Source organism: Pelobates fuscus, chromosome 10 (genome assembly GCF_036172605.1).
Source record: "Pelobates fuscus isolate aPelFus1 chromosome 10, aPelFus1.pri, whole genome shotgun sequence".
Lineage (NCBI taxonomy): Eukaryota > Metazoa > Chordata > Amphibia > Anura > Pelobatidae > Pelobates > Pelobates fuscus.
This window is the reverse complement of record NC_086326.1, coordinates 2200638-2220493: the sequence shown is the minus strand read 5'-3', so window position 1 is coordinate 2220493 and position 19856 is coordinate 2200638. Positions and strand designations below refer to the sequence as shown.

Sequence of the window (19856 nt, the reverse complement as noted above, 5' to 3'; positions counted from 1 at the left end):
GGGTAATGAGACACATGGGGCGGCTGGGGGGTAATGAGACACATGGGGGGGCTGGGGGGGTAATGAGACGCTGGGGGGGCTGGGGGGGTAATGAGACACATGGGGGGTAATGAGACACATGGGAGGGGCTGGGGGGTAATGAGACACATGGGGGGGCTGGGGGGGTAATGAGACGCTGGGGGGGCTGGGGGGGTAATGAGACACATGGGGCGGCTGGGGGGTAATGAGACACATGGGGGGGCTGGGGGGTAATGAGACGCTGGGGGGGCTGGGGGGGTAATGAGACGCTGGGGGGGCTGGGGGGGTAATGAGACACATGGGGGGCTGGGGGGGTAATGAGACACATGGGGGGGCTGGGGGGGTAATGAGACGCTGGGGGGGCTGGGGGGGTAATGAGACACATGGGGGGTAATGAGACACATGGGAGGGGCTGGGGGGTAATGAGACACATGGGGGGGCTGGGGGGTAATGAGACACATGGGGGGCTGGGGGGTAATGAGACGCTGGGGGGGCTGGGGGGGTAATGAGACACATGGGAGGGGCTGGGGGGTAATGAGACACATGGGGGGGCTGGGGGGGTAATGAGACGCTGGGGGGGCTGGGGGGGTAATGAGACACATGGGGGGCTGGGGGGGTAATGAGACACATGGGGGGTAATGAGACACATGGGAGGGGCTGGGGGGTAATGAGACACATGGGGGGGCTGGGGGGTAATGAGACACATGGGGGGCTGGGGGGTAATGAGACGCTGGGGGGGCTGGGGGGGTAATGAGACACATGGGAGGGGCTGGGGGGTAATGAGACACATGGGGGGGCTGGGGGGGTAATGAGACGCTGGGGGGACTGGGGGGGTAATGAGACACATGGGGCGGCTGGGGGGTAATGAGACACATGGGGGGGCTGGGGGGTAATGAGACGCTGGGGGGGCTGGGGGGGTAATGAGACGCTGGGGGGGCTGGGGGGGTAATGAGACGCTGGGGGGGCTGGGGGGGTAATGAGACACATGGGGGGCTGGGGGGGGTAATGAGACACATGGGGGGGCTGGGGGGGTAATGAGACGCTGGGGGGGCTGGGGGGGTAATGAGACACATGGGGTAATGAGACACATGGGAGGGGCTGGGGGGTAATGAGACACATGGGGGGGCTGGGGGGTAATGAGACACATGGGGGGCTGGGGGGTAATGAGACGCTGGGGGGGCTGGGGGGGTAATGAGACACATGGGAGGGGCTGGGGGGTAATGAGACACATGGGGGGCTGGGGGGGTAATGAGACGCTGGGGGGGCTGGGGGGGTAATGAGACACATGGGGGGCTGGGGGGGTAATGAGACACATGGGGGGGCTGGGGGGTAATTAGTCTTTCTAACCCCCCAATAGGGTACTACTGGCACCAATGCTGCAGTGGTGCTGGTGCTTGGAGGGGCTCCATGGCTGGAAATTAACTCTTTCCAATCAGATTAACCGTCTCACTGCCACAGCCCCCACACAGCTTGACATTACTGTCCCCGGGGGGAGGGGAACGGAACAGCCGGCAGCCGCCATTCCAGGCATTTACCGCGCCCCCTCCGCCTGGACTGAGCGGGCAGTGGGCGGGGCCCTGAGAGGGACAGGGCAGTGGGCGGGGCCCGGAGAGGGGCAGGACGTGGGCGGAGCACGAAGGGGGACAGAACGCGGGCAGTGGGCGGGGCCCTGAGAGGGACAGGGCAGTGGGCGGGGCCCTGAGAGGGTAAGGACGTGGGCGGAGCCCGAAAAGGGACAGAACGCGGGCAGTAGGCGGGGCGCCGTCATGGTAGCCCCTCCCCCAGGCTGGGCCGGAAGCTAACGAGGAAATGGTCACCCCGGCTGTGCTGCTGCTCAATGTGGGGCTCATAGGTATTATACCACTGCACCCCAATATATTATACCACTGCACCCCAATATATTATACCACTGCACCCCAATATATTATACCACTGCACCCCAATATATTATACCACTGCACCCCAATATATTATACCACTGCACCCCAATATATTATATCACTGCACCCCAATATATTATATCACTGCACTCCAATATATTATACCACTGCACCCCAATATATTATATCACTGCACCCCAATATATTATATCACTGCACCCCAATATATTATACCACTGCACCCCAATATATTATACCACTGCACCCCAATATATTATATCACTGCACCCCAATATATTATACCACTGCACCCCAATATATTATATCACTGCACCCCAATATATTATATCACTGCACTCCAATATATTATACCACTGCACCCCAATATATTATATCACTGCACCCCAATATATTATATCACTGCACCCCAATATATTATACCACTGCACCCCAATATATTATACCACTGCACCCCAATATATTATACCACTGCACCCCAATATATTATACCACTGCACCCCAATATATTATACCACTGCACCCCAATATATTATACCACTGCACCCCAATATATTATATCACTGCACCCCAATATATTATACCACTGCACCCCAATATATTATACCACTGCACCCCAATATATTATACCACTGCACCCCAATATATTATATCACTGCACCCCAATATATTATACCACTGCACCCCAATATATTATACCACTGCACCCCAATATATTATACCACTGCACCCCAATATATTATACCACTGCACCCCAATATATTATACCACTGCACCCCAATATATTATACCACTGCACCCCAATATATTATATCACTGCACCCCAATATATTATACCACTGCACCCCAATATATTATACCACTGCACCCCAATATATTATACCACTGCACCCCAATATATTATATCACTGCACCCCAATATATTATATCACTGCACCCCAATATATTATACCACTGCACCCCAATATATTATATCACTGCACCCCAATATATTATATCACTGCACCCCAATATATTATATCACTGCACCCCAATATATTATATCACTGCACCCCAATATATTATACCACTGCACCCCAATATATTATACCACTGCACCCCAATATATTATATTATATTATATCACTGCACCCCAATAATATATTATACCACTGCACCCCAATATATTATACCACTGCACCCCAATATATTATATTATATTATATCACTGCACCCCAATATATTATATCACTGCACCCCAATATATTATATCACTGCACCCCAATATATTATACCACTGCACCCCAATATATTATACCACTGCACCCCAATATATCCTATCACTGCACCCCAATATATCCTATCACTGCACCCCAATATATCCTACCACTGCACCCCAATATATTATATCACTGCACCCCAATATATTATATCACTGCACCCCAATATATTATATCACTGCACCCCAATATATTATATCACTGCACCCCAATATATTATATCACTGCACCCCAATATATCCTACCACTGCACCCCAATATATCATACCACTGCACCCCAATATATCATACCACTGCACCCCAATATATTATACCACTGCACCCCAATATATTATACCACTGCACCCCAATATATTATACCACTGCACCCCAATATATTATACCACTGCACCCCAATATATCCTATCACTGCACCCCAATATATCCTATCACTGCACCCCAATATATTATACCACTGCACCCCAATATATCCTACCACTGCACCCCAATATATCCTACCACTGCACCCCAATATATTATACCACTGCACCCCAATATATCCTACCACTGCACCCCAATATATCCTACCACTGCACCCCAATATATTATACCACTGCACCCCAATATATTATACCACTGCACCCCAATATATTATACCACTGCACCCCAATATATTATACCACTGCACCCCAATATTTTATACCACTGCACCCCAATATATCCTACCACTGCACCCCAATATATCCTACCACTGCACCCCAATATATCCTACCACTGCACCCCAATATATTATACCACTGCACCCCAATATATTATACCACTGCACCCCAATATATTATACCACTGCACCCCAATATATTATACCACTGCACCCCAATATATTATACCACTGCACCCCAATATATTATACCACTGCACCCCAATATATTATACCACTGCACCCCAATATATTATACCACTGCACCCCAATATATTCTACCACTGCACCCCAATATATCCTACCACTGCACCCCAATATATCCTACCACTGCACCCCAATATATCCTACCACTGCACCCCAATATATTATACCACTGCACCCCAATATATTATACCACTGCACCCCAATATATTATACCACTGCACCCCAATATATTATACCACTGTACCCCAATATATCATACCACTGTACCCCAATATATCCTACCACTGCACCCCAATATATCCTACCACTGCACCCCAATATATCCTACCACTGCACCCCAATATATCCTACCACTGCACCCCAATATATCCTACCACTGCACCCCAATATATCCTACCACTGCACCCCAATATATCCTACCACTGCACCCCAATATATCCTACCACTGCACCCCAATATATCCTACCACTGCACCCCAATATATCCTACCACTGCACCCCAATATATTATACCACTGCACCCCAATATATTATACCACTGCACCCCAATATATTATACCACTGCACCCCAATATATTATACCACTGCACCCCCAATATATTATACCACTGCACCCCAATATATTATACCACTGCACCCCAATATATTATACCACTGCACCCCAATATATTATACCACTGCACCCCAATATATTATACCACTGCACCCCAATATATTATATCACTGCACCCCAATATATGATACCACTGCACCCCTAATATATTATACCACTGCACCCCAATATATTATATCACTTCACTGCATCCCAATATATCCTATCACTGCACCCCAATATATTATACCACTGCACCCCAATATATCCTATCACTGGGCCCCAGTATATCCTATCACTGGGCCCCGGCATATCCTATCACTGGGCCCCGGCATATCCTATCACTGGGCCCCGGCATATCCTATCACTGGGCCCCGGCATATCCTATCACTGGGCCCCGGCATATCCTATCACTGGGCCCCGGCATATCCTATCACTGGGCCCCGGCATATCCTATCACTGGGCCCCGGCATATCCTATCACTGGGCCCCGGCATATCCTATCACTGGGCCCCGGCATATCCTATCACTGGGCCCCGGCATATCCTATCACTGGGCCCCGGCATATCCTATCACTGGGCCCCGGCATATCCTATCACTGGGCCCCGGCATATCCTATCACTGGGCCCCGGCATATCCTATCACTGGGCCCCGGCATATCCTATCACTGGGCCCCGGCATATCCTATCACTGGGCCCCGGCATATCCTATCACTGGGCCCCGGCATATCCTATCACTGGGCCCCGGCATATCCTATCACTGGGCCCCGGCATATCCTATCACTGGGCCCCGGCATATCCTATCACTGGGCCCCGGCATATCCTATCACTGGGCCCCGGCATATCCTATCACTGGGCCCCGGCATATCCTATCACTGGGCCCCGGCATATCCTATCACTGGGCCCCGGCATATCCTATCACTGGGCCCCGGCATATCCTATCACTGGGCCCCGGCATATCCTATCACTGGGCCCCGGCATATCCTATCACTGGGCCCCGGCATATCCTATCACTGGGCCCCGGCATATCCTATCACTGGGCCCCGGCATATCCTATCACTGGGCCCCGGCATATCCTATCACTGGGCCCCGGCATATCCTATCACTGGGCCCCGGCATATCCTATCACTGGGCCCCGGCATATCCTATCACTGGGCCCCGGCATATCCTATCACTGGGCCCCGGCATATCCTATCACTGGGCCCCGGCATATCCTATCACTGGGCCCCGGCATATCCTATCACTGGGCCCCGGCATATCCTATCACTGGGCCCCGGCATATCCTATCACTGGGCCCCGGCATATCCTATCACTGGGCCCCGGCATATCCTATCACTGGGCCCCGGCATATCCTATCACTGGGCCCCGGCATATCCTATCACTGGGCCCCGGCATATCCTATCACTGGGCCCCGGCATATCCTATCACTGGGCCCCGGCATATCCTATCACTGGGCCCCGGCATATCCTATCACTGGGCCCCGGCATATCCTATCACTGGGCCCCGGCATATCCTATCACTGGGCCCCGGCATATCCTATCACTGGGCCCCGGCATATCCTATCACTGGGCCCCGGCATATCCTATCACTGGGCCCCGGCATATCCTATCACTGGGCCCCGGCATATCCTATCACTGGGCCCCGGCATATCCTATCACTGGGCCCCGGCATATCCTATCACTGGGCCCCGGCATATCCTATCACTGGGCCCCGGCATATCCTATCACTGGGCCCCGGCATATCCTATCACTGGGCCCCGGCATATCCTATCACTGGGCCCCGGCATATCCTATCACTGGGCCCCGGCATATCCTATCACTGGGCCCCGGCATATCCTATCACTGGGCCCCGGCATATCCTATCACTGGGCCCCGGCATATCCTATCACTGGGCCCCGGCATATCCTATCACTGGGCCCCGGCATATCCTATCACTGGGCCCCGGCATATCCTATCACTGGGCCCCGGCATATCCTATCACTGGGCCCCGGCATATCCTATCACTGGGCCCCGGCATATCCTATCACTGGGCCCCGGCATATCCTATCACTGGGCCCCGGCATATCCTATCACTGGGCCCCGGCATATCCTATCACTGGGCCCCGGCATATCCTATCACTGGGCCCCGGCATATCCTATCACTGGGCCCCGGCATATCCTATCACTGGGCCCCGGCATATCCTATCACTGGGCCCCGGCATATCCTATCACTGGGCCCCGGCATATCCTATCACTGGGCCCCGGCATATCCTATCACTGGGCCCCGGCATATCCTATCACTGGGCCCCGGCATATCCTATCACTGGGCCCCGGCATATCCTATCACTGGGCCCCGGCATATCCTATCACTGGGCCCCGGCATATCCTATCACTGGGCCCCGGCATATCCTATCAATCACTGCGCCCCAATATATCCTATCACTGCACCCAGGGCCGGCGCGTCCATAAGGCGGCACAAGCGACCGCCTTAGGGCGCACGGGCTCTGGGGCGCAAGATTTCAGTGACCGGCAGGAGGGAAGCTCTCCCTCCTGCCAGGCCACCTTCTGGACCCCCGGCGCGGTGTGCGGCAGTGCTGTGATCAGGCACGGTGAGGGAGCTCTAATCTCACCGCTCTGCTCCCTCGCGCGCTGTCTGCTGATGCCGCGGGAGCCGGAATATGACGTCATATTCCGGCTCCCGCGGCATCACTAGACAGCCCGTGGGGAAGCAGAGCGGTGAGATTAGAGCTCCCTCGCCGCGTCTGATCACAGCACTGCCGCACGCCGCCCAGCAGCCCCAGTGGACCCCAGGGACCGATCCATCATCCACACCAGCTCTCCAGGTAGGGAGGCTGGGTGGAAAATGTTTATTTCTAAAATAATTAGTGAATGTATGTGATGTGTCTGTGTGTGGCAGTGTGTGTGTGTGTGTGTGTGTGCATGTGAGTGTATGAGTGTGTCTGTTTGTCAGTGTATGAGTGTGTGTCTGTCAAATCAGCGAGAGTATGTTTGTCATTGAGTCTGTGTGTGACTATCAGTGTGTCTGTCAATGAGTGTCAATGAGTCTGTGTCTGTCAGTGACGTCTGTGTGTTTGTCATTGAGTGTGTGACTGTCAGTGTGTACAGAGTGTAGCGCGGTACAGGAGCTTCTGTTTCCTGTACCTGGCCAGACTGACAGGAGGTGCTCACAGAGAGAGCACTCCCTGTCAGTCCGGCCGGGTACAGAAAACTGAAGCACCTTTAGGGGATCTGCTCCGCTCGGCAATGCAACAATAGAGGTAGGAGGCCCACCAGGAAGGGGAGTGTGACCACTAAAGGGGTGTGGGGTGCACCAAGGGACAGGGAGGGAATGGGAGAGAAACACCAAGAGACAGGGAGAAGGACAGGGAAGGGACCACTAATGGTTCGGGAGGGGAGAGGGGATGGTTAAGAGGCACATAGGTGAAGATGGTTTTTGGGGGGGAAGGAGGGGGAATGCATCTTCGCCTATGTACCTAAAAATCCAAGCACCGGCCCTGACTGCACCCAAATATATCATATCACTGCACCCCCCAATATATCCTACCACTGCACCCCAATATATCCTACTACTGCACCCCAATATATCCTACCACTGCACCCCCCAATATATATCCTACCACTGCACCCCCCAATATATCCTACCACTGCACCCCAATATATCCTACCACTGCACCCCAATATATCCTATCACTGCACCCCCCAATATATCCTACCACTGCACCCCCCAATATATCCTACCACTGCACCCCCCAATATATCCTACCACTGCACCCCAATATATCCTACGACTGCACCCCAATATATCCTACCACTGCACCCCAATATATCCTACCACTGCACCCCAATATATCCTACCACTGCACCCCAATATATCCTACCACTGCACCCCAATATATCCTACCACTGCACCCCAATATATCCTACCACTGCACCCTCCAATATATATCCTACCACTGCACCCCCAATATATATCCTACCACTGCACCCAAATATATCATATCACTGCACCCCCCAATATATCATATCACTGCACCCCCCAATATATCATATCACTGCACCCCCCAATATATCCTACCACTGCACCCCAATATATCCTACCACTGCACCCCAATATATCCTACCACTGCACCCCCCAATATATATCCTACCACTGCACCCCCAATATATATCCTATCACTGCACCCCCCAATATATATCCTACCACTGCACCCCCCAATATATATCCTACCACTGCACCCCCCAATATATATCCTATCACTGCACCCCCCAATATATATCCTATCACTGCACCCCCAATATATCCTACCACTGCACCCCCAAATATATATCCTACCACTGAACCCCCAATATATATCCTACCACTGCACCCCCCAATATATATCCTACCACTGCACCCCCCAATATATATCCTACCACTGCACCCCCCAATATATATCCTACCACTGCACCCCCCAATATATATCCTACCACTGCCCCCCCCAATATATATCCTATCGCTGCACCCCCCAATATATATCCTATCGCTGCACCCCCCAATATATATCCTATCGCTGCACCCCCCAATATATATCCTATCGCTGCACCCCCCAATATATATCCTATCGCTGCACCCCCCAATATATATCCTATCGCTGCACCCCCCAATATATATCCTATCGCTGCACCCCCCAATATATATCCTATCGCTGCACCCCCCAATATATATCCTATCGCTGCACCCCCCAATATATATCCTATCGCTGCACCCCCAATATATATCCTATCACTGCACCCCCCAATATATATCCTATCACTGCACCCCCCAATATATATCCTATCGCTGCACCCCCCAATATATATCCTATCGCTGCACCCCCCAATATATCATACCATTGCACCCCCTAATATATATCATACCACTGCAGCCCCCCAATATAGATCATACCACTGCAGCCCCCCAATATAGATCATGTTACTGCACCCCTATCTGTCTGTCACTGCAGAAGCTGTACCCCAATATGTCTGTCATTGCACCCCAATATATCATATCACTGTACCCCAATCTTAGAGACTTTACCCCAATCTCTGTCACCGCAGAGGCTGTACCCCAATATCCAAGAGACTGCACCCCAATCTATCCTTTCACTGAACTCCAATCTGTCTGTCACTGCACCCCAATCTATCTTTCACTGCATCCAGTCCGATCTGTGAGTGAACCTCATTCTGACAGGTTGGACCCCAATCCATCTGTTACTGTCCCAATCTTTCTGGATCCCTGTCTGACTATATTATGGCACCCAGTATGATGCAATGTCCCCAATCTATGTGTCACTGTAATCTGTTATGTGCATTGTGTATGTATTTTACTCCCAAATTGTGTGTGTACACTGTGTATACATGGCCCCCACACTCTGTGTGTGCACTGCTAATTTGTGCATTATCTGTTTTTGAATGTAAAGTTGCTCTGGTTAATTTTCAGAGAAAGATATTAACGGAGATACGTTATGGGTTTGGTGCTACCCGTCCATTTCGGGTGAATTCCGCGAGTTATTGCTCAGGAAATGCTGTCTGCGTGACCAAAAGGTGTCGCTCCATAACTTCCTCTACGGACAATACAAACACACCTGGTTCTACCTGACGTCCATGCATGTGGAAGAAGGCTCCGTGCTGGATAAGGTACCTTGGTACAAACTGTATGATGTCAGCCAGTGACATCAATTAACCCATTAACTAAAATATGGCTGGTTTGTGATATAGGAAATAACTGGGTATGAGAGCATGTGATATTTATTTATAAAATATTTTACCGGGATGGATACATTGAGGTTTCTCCCGTTTTCAAGTATGTCCTGGGTCCACTAAAGATTGCATTGTTACATTAGGGCACAATATTACAAAAATACAATATACAAACTAAAATTAAAAACAAGAGAGATATTGTCCAATGGCCATGTTGCAGTTAAAAAATCATTTTTAATACATTCGTTAAAGAAGAGGCTTGCTTAAGTTAATTCAAATAAAGTTAAGTTAAACCCAAAGATGGGGGAGAGCGGGGGAGGTAAAGGTGGGGAAATATGTATACAAAATATGTCGGCTGGTGATGTCTCTAGGTAAATGTCGAGGGTTGGCAGAAGGGAGACTCAAATGGTCTCTCCACAGAAGTGATCTAGATACCGGACACAGTGTTGCCATAACTCCCCTGTATTAGTCTCGTTGGGACAAAGTATCGATGTCTGCAGTGATGTATAAGGAGCCTGTAGGTGTCTGAATATTGTGTCACTGAAAATATATACAGCAGTTGTACAAGATACTGTAGCCCAATATGGGGGAGAGCGCCACTGACATGTGATTATTTGCTAGAAAAAATAAGGAAAAATAACAATATTAAGAAGAAATGCCAATAAAACCCAGAGAGATAATTAGCCTCTATAGCTAGTGGAGAGTTACATATAGGAGTGCCTAGTGAGTACCCAGCTGCAGTCAGGCTACGTATAGGAGCCCTGACGCAACAGATACTTTTTCTTTTCATTATTTCTGTTAGCTGGTGTAGCAGTTAACTAATTCAAAGTGAGGTGCCCTTGAGAGGATATTGCTTGAGATTAAATTCAAGATATAGGTTCGTTTAGGCAGGACATGTGATTTTATAGTATTAATCCTGCCCTACCAGGATATTTCTCTTTTTATCCAGGTTTTTAGCTTGATATTAATTTCTTTAATTAAAGGGAGCAAGTTAATCTCCATCCAATTTTGCGGATTTGATGAGATTGTAAACCCTGGATAGGAAAAATGTTCCCTTGCTCAGTGGAAGTCAAAACCCTCCACAATCTGTGCTTTCATCTGTGGTGTTAGAAAAAACGATAGCGCCGTTGTCTTAGAGGTGTTTAATTTTATAGTTTGAGAATCGGCTATATCCTTGTATCACCACCATTAATTCATTAATTGAGTTTACTGGGTCCTCCAGCACAATAAGTACATCATCTGCATATAGCTTTATTCTAATTTGCACATGATCTTTAAAACCTTTTATTTTGTTATTTCATATCTCAGATGCCAGAACCTCAATGGTCATGACATAGAGAAGAGGGGAAAGTGGACAGCCTTGTCTAGAACCATTTTTCAATTTAAACGTGTTAGAAGAAATACCCTGGCCTATTCCTTTTCCTGTAGGATTCGAGTATAAAGCCATTCTGGCTTGGTGAATCGTGCCTGGAAATCCAAAAGCTTTTAAGGTGTTTAAAAGGAAATCCCAGCTGACCCTGTCAAAGGCCTTCTCAGCGTCCAATGGCAGGCCGAGCATTGGGACATTCCATCATTTAGCGGTCTCAAATATATTCATCAATGTTCGTATATAACTTGATTATGATCGTCCAGGAATGAAACCTACCTCATCTATGTGTATTAAATTAGATATGACAGATTTAAGTCTGTGTCTATAATTTCTAACATCATGGGGATTTTTCTCTTGTTTTAATATGGCGACAATATTCCCTCTTTGTAGATTGTGATGGGCCGCCTGGCACCCCGACCGAGTAGCTCCATCAATCGTTGCTTCCTAGTACTTGCGAGCACCATATTGTGAGCTCCTAGTCCAGAGAGTGAAGCAGGCTGCTCTTATAGGAGCAAGTGTTGTGATTCAAGGGAGTATAGTGATTATAGCAATCCCCAGAGTGTGAATATAGCTCTCCAATCCCCTAAACATGAGTCTAGACTTCATGAAGGGTAAAACAAATCTCAGTTTAATGGTAGCCACAACTGGCCTTTTATGACAGTCTCCATGCAGAGGGCACTCCCCCCTTGGACCTGAGAGTAAACCACAGTAGAAATAAATACACGATCACATTGGCTCTCAGGTGCAGGACGCTCCCATACATAAACAGATAATCCCTCCTCTGTGCCTGGGAGATAATTGGATCAGGAACTGTACTAATCCAATCCAATTATCTCCAAGCACAGAAAAAACATACATTTTTACAAACACCCCAAAATTACCTTAAAATACACAAAATCCCCACAAACGTCCCCTGATAGCCCTGATCTGGGTGACCAACATATCCAAAAATCACCCAGATCAGTTCAGGGTTTCAGGAATTTCATGGAAGTTTTATTTTTGACCGACCGTGCACATGGTCCTATGCCCAAAACAGTTCCAAGGAATCAGGGCTAACGATTGGTCTCTCTGTCTGCAGTACAAAAGTACATACTTCACATGAACAGAGCCTTTTAACCCCTTAAGGACACATGACATGTGTGACATGTCATGATTCCCTTTTATTCCAGAAGTTTGGTCCTTAAGGGGTTAAAGTGTATTGGGCAAGGTATATTGCAGGGCCCATATTCCTGGGGCAAGAGGCTGGCCTCAGGCCCCTTCAAGAACCCTCCAAGAATCCTCTGGGAGGATGCCTTTTTCTGCAAATTCATTAAATGTAGTCTGGTACCATCTCTTCTTTAAATATTTTATAAAACATAGCTGTCAGGCCATCGGGTCCTGGTGCTTTATTCTGTTTGGAATAATCAATATTTTTTATAATTTCTTTCAGTGTGAAAGGTTCGTTAAGTTTTTCAAGTTGTAGAAGAGTTGGCTTTTTAGATTTTTTTTTGTAGTATTTTGGGAGGAATCCTTAGAATTGATACTATATAGGTTGCTGTAATGTTTTTCCGAAGCTTTAGTTATTTTATCAATGGATAAGAGTATCTCATTATTTTAGATATGGTTTTTGGATATTTTTCAATTTATTAGTTAGCATCTATCTGCTGTATTGCTCTTGTAATATTGATAGCATTTAAAGGACCACTCTAGGCACCCAGACCACTTCAGCTTAATGAAGTGGTCTGGGTGCCAGGTCCAGCTAGGGTTAACTAATTTTTTTATAAACATAGCAGTTTCAGAGAAACTGCTATGTTTATCAATTAGTTAAGCCTTCCCCTATGTCCTCTAGTGGCTGTCTCACTGACAGCCGCTAGAGGCGCTTGCGTGATTCTCACTGTGAAAATCACAGTGAGAGCACGCAAGCGTCCATAGGAAAGCATTATGAATGCTTTCCTATGTGACCGGCTGAATGCGCGCGCAGCTCTTGCCGCGCGTGCGCATTCAGCCGACGGGGAGGAACGGAGGCAGAGAGGAGGAGGAGAGCTCCCCGCCCAGCGCTGGAAAAAGGTAAGTTTTACCCCTTTTCCCCTTTCCAGAGCCGGGCGGGAGGGGGTCCCTGAGGGTGGGGGCACCCTCAGGGCACTCTAGTGCCAGGAAAACGAGTATGCTTTCCTGGCACTAGAGTGGTCCTTTAAATCTCTCTAATTTGTTTCAAAAATTATTTTCTCATTTATAGTTTTTTTTTTTTTTTTTTTTAAGATCATCAATCTTGTTTTAAGTATTATTTGTAGGATTGATTTTATTACTTCGAATTAGAGCTTCCAAATGAAGATATAGTTCAGAAAGTTTAAGACCACTTAATGTTATCTCACATATATATTATTATCTCTCTAAGTTCTTTGGTTTGAGAGGCTAGTTTAGAAAATGGCCCCGTATCACACATTTGAAAGCAGCCCATATTTTGGCTGGAGATAAATCACTGGATGTATTTTCTTGAAAATAAAATGTTATGGTTTTTTTTATACCGGTAATTATATATTCTCTATTTTGTATAGATTCTGATAAAAATTCCTTGAGTTTCTATTCTGGTCAGTTTTTACTAAATCTATCTTTTAATTCCAAAATAACTATATTGTGATCTGACCGTGTCATTTCTTCAATATCGATTTTTATTTATTTATTCTTTGAATGGAGTTTATATCTGTTAGAATATTGTCAATTCTTGAATAAGCAAGATAAGTTCTAGAGAAACACGTGTAGTGTCGCTCTTTAGTAATTTTCCTTTCTGTCTATAGCTTTAAATATAATGTGATTTAATATCAAAGTGTCGAATATCACTACTTCAAAAAACAACACTGCATTCTGTGTTTCTAAAGTATAAATACCCGCCCATTGTATTACCCCTTTCATTCTATTAATCTCAATATATAATCCTGTTCTATTTTAATACTTGCTATATGCTACCTTTCTATAGAGTGCGTTTTCCCGATCTCCTTCCCCTTCCTTCCATTTCCATAAATTACTTTAGTGTAACGTAATTCATTTCTTAGTGTTTTTTTGTTTTTTTTAATGTCCTATTTCTTTTGTAGTATTCGTTATGTCTATAGGTGGGTCTTATTCTCAAATTCCCATTATTTCCAAATATTTCTTATGTCTGCTCTTCCTTTCTCCTTCTCTCCATCTCCTTTTCAACCTCCGCGTCTTCTAATAGATATGTATATTCCTATTTCTTCCCCTTCCACCACCATTTCTTGATTATTGGTCAGTGGTCTCTGAAGTCAAATGTCTATCATGTAGCCATACTTTCCATTTTTCTGGGGAGTCCATTACATATATTCTTGAATCTTTATGGATCGAGTCTCACTGTAAATCCCCATCCAAATTGGATTTTGTTGGCTCTTAAGATTTCTGTACGTTTTGTGAAGGATCTTCTTTTCGTTCTCGTATAAATCGATAAATCTGGTTAAATGGTCAATTTTTCATAAGGAGCTGGGCCTTTTCCCTCTAATTCAGTTGGTTATGGCTAGTTTGATTCGAAAGGAAAAACCGATCAGTACGTCTCTAGGAATATTTATTTTGTAGACAGGTGGTTGGGCTTAGGCATCCTATGCCATCATTCCATTAAAGGGCCATATGTCTCGTTTTTTATGTTCAGGCTGGCAAAGAAATTATTTAGGAATTCTTCTCATTTTTCTAGAGTGACGTCTTTTGGGATATTCCGTATCTTTAAGGTTAATGGATCTGAACATGTATAGCTTGGAGGAAAGACGAGACGGGGGGATATGATAGAAACATTTAAATACATAAAGGGAATCAACACAGTAAAGAAGAAATTAGAGGGGCAAAGGTATCGGGGGGGCGGGGCCTGACAGCTAAGATGGCCGGACGTGTTTCTTGAGAGCTCCTGCATCAGCGGGCAAACGAAGGCGCATCCTGCAAAAAATACCCACGCTGGCAGCACACAAAGACCCACACGCGGAGCGGACTATACAAGGAGCATAAAGATACCTGACATGTCCCACTGCTCACAACGGGCACACGGACCGGCCACGCGGCCTACAATGGAGCGGAGATTAGGGCCTGGGGGAGACTGCCGACCACTTGGCGCGATACCTGCTCACAAGCGAGTGCTGACTAATGCCCTGCTACCCCCCCCTCTGGACCGGTGGGGGACATCCCGGTCCCTGCTGGGGACGGTCACCCCCGCAAAGCGAACTAAACAGGCAACCAATACTGTACGCAAACGAGATGGCGGAAACGCAACCAAGATGGCGGCACTGGCACACCCGACGCCAAAAAGCACTGTCATCCAGCCACCCAAGCACACCCAGGAGTTTCTTGCCAGGCTATACCACTCCACTCTAAGAGCCGATCCCTCTACCTCGCCATGAAAGCAGCAACGGCGTGGATCCGGCCGTGTACACGGCGACGCCTGAGCAGTAATATACCACGGGCCTCCAGGCCGACCTACAGCCGGAGACAGGGCCGGGAAGCAAAGTGGCGGGAAGGGGAGGAAGAGCCCCCAAACACTAACACCCCGCCTCGCACGCACCGCGGTGGGACCGCAGGGCCCACTCACCACACAGGTACTACAGAAACCGACTACCACAGAAAAGCGACCCCACGAACAAAGACCCGTGATCTCCGACCTCATGCCAGCGACGGACAACTACGGAACACCCCTCCGAAACGAAGAGGATGGAGCTCTACAACAGGCACCGGACATCTGGGGAACGGTGAGACCGCCCTACAGAGGGGACGAGACCAAGCGAGACCGCACATCGCATTGCAACAAATATGCACCCAGGCGCCCACGAGAGCACTAAGGGACGATGTAATCTTACCAAGCCGAGGTATTGGTTGACAGTACCACATACCCTCGAGCAAAGACTTGTAGTTACAACCCAGTTTACTGGTCCTAAGAGAGACACTGCTGTTTAAAAGCTATCAGAGTAAATGTTTTGTTTTCGCTTTTTAGTTATATTCGGGTAATTATAAGCTGTCTGCCTTTACCTAATTATGTGTAACTCCACTTAACTGCCGGTGACGCAGCATACCCTAGTGATGCCTTGCTAATTATAGGTGCCTCCCACTAGTACCCTACTGACCCCAATGCCCAGTATCCCTCCAGCCATGAGCGTACACTGCTCCTATCCTACCATTAGGCGTGGCAACCTAAACCGCCCAGAAAAGGGCAACCGCGCAACCCGCACTAGATACCACTGACCTACGAAAGATGCTGGCACTACAGGATAGGCCCTATCTGCATTATTTTCATTTACGCTACCAGTTTAAGTTATAACTTTGTTGTTCTTATGTCCACCACCGGGTTACCTCACCATATGGCACATACTAGACAAAACTCTACTCGAGATTACGCTCCTGTCTAAATATTTTTAAAATTATTCTGTTACACTCGTTAGTAATTCTATGAAACGCCAATCTACTAAAACTGTGCAAATATATGATGTCTTTATAACCGCAAGGGCAACCAGCTCAGTCACACCCAGCAATCTATACACGAGCGTCCCTGCCCACGCGCTTCCCACCTTACCTGAGTAGCATCCATCACACTACAGCCTCACAGCGAGGAAATACCAGAGCGTCAATAATCATATCAAGCTAAACCGTAATTATAATTATAAAATTGTGCATGCATTAACATACCCCATTTCTGTTTTCAAATGTTTAAGAAAAAGCGTGAGGATTGCCTTTGGGGTACCTCAGGCGTGTTGTTATCTTTTTTGCACGACAAAAATAAAGAATAAAAAAAATAAATAATAATAATATCAGGAAGTATTACTTTACTGAGAGGGTAGTGGATGCATGGAATGGCCTTCCAGCTGAAGTGGTAGAGGTTAACACAGTAAAGGAGTTTAAGCATGCGTGGGATAGGCATAAGGCTATCCTAACTATAAGATAAGGCCAGGGACTAATGAAAGTATTTAGAAAACTGGGCAGACTAGATGGGCCGAATGGCTCTTATCTGCCGTCACATTCTATGTTTCTATGTATTGCGGCGTGATCTGTCTTCTAAGGCTGCATATTTTTGTTCCATCTGGTCTGTTTTGCTTTTTAATTGATCAGTGTCGTTCTGAGTCTGTATCAGACCTTGTTCCAATTTGCTAATTTTTTCAATGTTTTCATTTAATTTTCCGTTGATAATCGTTGTAAATCTTTTTAAAAATCTTCTAAAAAAAAAAAAAAAAGTTGGCTTTCGTTTTTAATCTTTATGAATTGTGTTAAGTAGATCTACTGTTACCTGTTGAGATTTGGTTGTTATCTCAGCCTTTTCTACTCTCTCTTGGTCCACACTCTTCATAGTTTCATCCAGAGGGTTACGTTAATCCCCTATTTTTAAGGGTTGAGGTGAGAAAAAGGATAAGCGTTCCTCCAGTGGTTCATTTTTGTTCTCCAGTTTTTTTTTTATTTTTATTTTCTTGAGCTTTCCTAGCCGCCATTTTGTTTAGAAAAAAAAATAGAAATGAAAAGAAAGAAAAGAAAAAAAACAACCAAAAAATATACAGTCTTTGGGTTACTGTTCTATTTGTCGTTACTGTCTAATACTGTACAATAAGTCTTTCCCGGGAGAGTTCTGCGCTCTGTGTATTTATCAGATTACAGAGTTACTATCTCTGAGCTCTGTGTATTTATCAGATTACAGAGTTACTATCTCTGAGCCCTGTGTATTTATCAGATTACAGAGTTACTATCTCTGAGCTCTGTGTATTTATCAGATTACAGAGTTACTATCTCTGAGCTCTGTGTATTTATCAGATTACAGAGTTACTATCTCTGAGCCCTGTGTATTTATCAGATTACAGAGTTACTATCTCTGAGCCCTGTGTATTTATCAGATTACAGAGTTACTATCTCTGAGCCCTGTGTATTTATCAGATTACATAGTTACTATCTCTGAGCTCTGTGTATTTATCAGATTACAGAGTTACTATCTCTGAGCCCTGTGTATTTATCAGATTACAGAGTTACTATCTCTGAGCCCTGTGTATTTATCAGATTACAGAGTTACTATCTCTGAGCTCTGTGTATTTATCAGATTACAGAGTTACTATCTCTGAGCTCTGTGTATTTATCAGATTACAGAGTTACTATCTCTGAGCCCTGTGTATTTATCAGATTACAGAGTTACTATCTCTGAGCTCTGTGTATTTATCAGATTACAGAGTTACTATCTCTGCGCTCTGTGTATTTATCAGATTACAGAGTTACTATCTCTGAGCCCTGTGTATTTATCAGATTACAGAGTTACTATCTCTGAGCCCTGTGTATTTATCAGATTACAGAGTTACTATCTCTGAGCTCTGTGTATTTATCAGATTACAGAGTTACTATCTCTGAGCTCTGTGTATTTATCAGATTACAGAGATACTATCTCTGAGCTCTGTGTATTTATCAGATTACAGAGTTACTATCTCTGAGCTCTGTGTATTTATCAGATTACAGAGTTACTATCTCTGAGCCCTGTGTATTTATCAGATTACAGAGTTACTATCTCCGAGCCCTGTGTATTTATCAGATTACAGAGATACTATCTCTGAGCTCTGTGTATTTATCAGATTACAGAGTTATACTATCTCCGAGCCCTGTGTATTTATCAGATTACAGAGTTACTATCTCCGAGCCCTGTGTATTTATCAGATTACAGAGTTACTATCTCTGAGCCCTGTGTATTTATCAGATTACAGAGTTACTATCTCTGAGCTCTGTGTATTTATCAGATTACAGAGTTACTATCTCTGAGCTCTGTGTATTTATCAGATTACAGAGTTATACTATCTCTGAGCTCTGTGTATTTATCAGATTACAGAGTTACTATCTCTGAGCTCTGTGTATTTATCAGATTACAGAGTTACTATCTCTGAGCTCTGTGTATTTATCAGATTACATAGTTACTATCTCTGAGCTCTGTGTATTTATCAGATTACAGAGTTACTATCTCTGAGCTCTGTGTATTTATCAGATTACAGAGTTACTATCTCTGAGCTCTGTGTATTTATCAGATTACAGAGTTACTATCTCTGAGCTCTGTGTATTTATCAGATTACAGAGTTATACTATCTCTGAGCTCTGTGTATTTATCAGATTACAGAGTTATACTATCTCTGAGCTCTGTGTATTTATCA

The 19856-nt window shown here is 46.3% G+C and overlaps 1 protein-coding gene across 1 annotated transcript in view; it reads left to right on the top strand.

Moving 5' to 3' along the window:
* Positions 1-1805: 1805 nt before the first annotated feature.
* The window catches only part of DENND10 (DENN domain containing 10), a 33704-nt gene continuing 15653 nt past the window's right edge, over positions 1806-19856 (top strand). The window contains exons 1-2 of the mRNA XM_063435127.1: positions 1806-1870; positions 10105-10301. Coding sequence (XP_063291197.1) covers positions 1828-1870; positions 10105-10301 — 240 coding nt within the window. The 5' untranslated portion in view covers positions 1806-1827. The remainder of the gene's footprint in view (positions 1871-10104; positions 10302-19856) is intronic.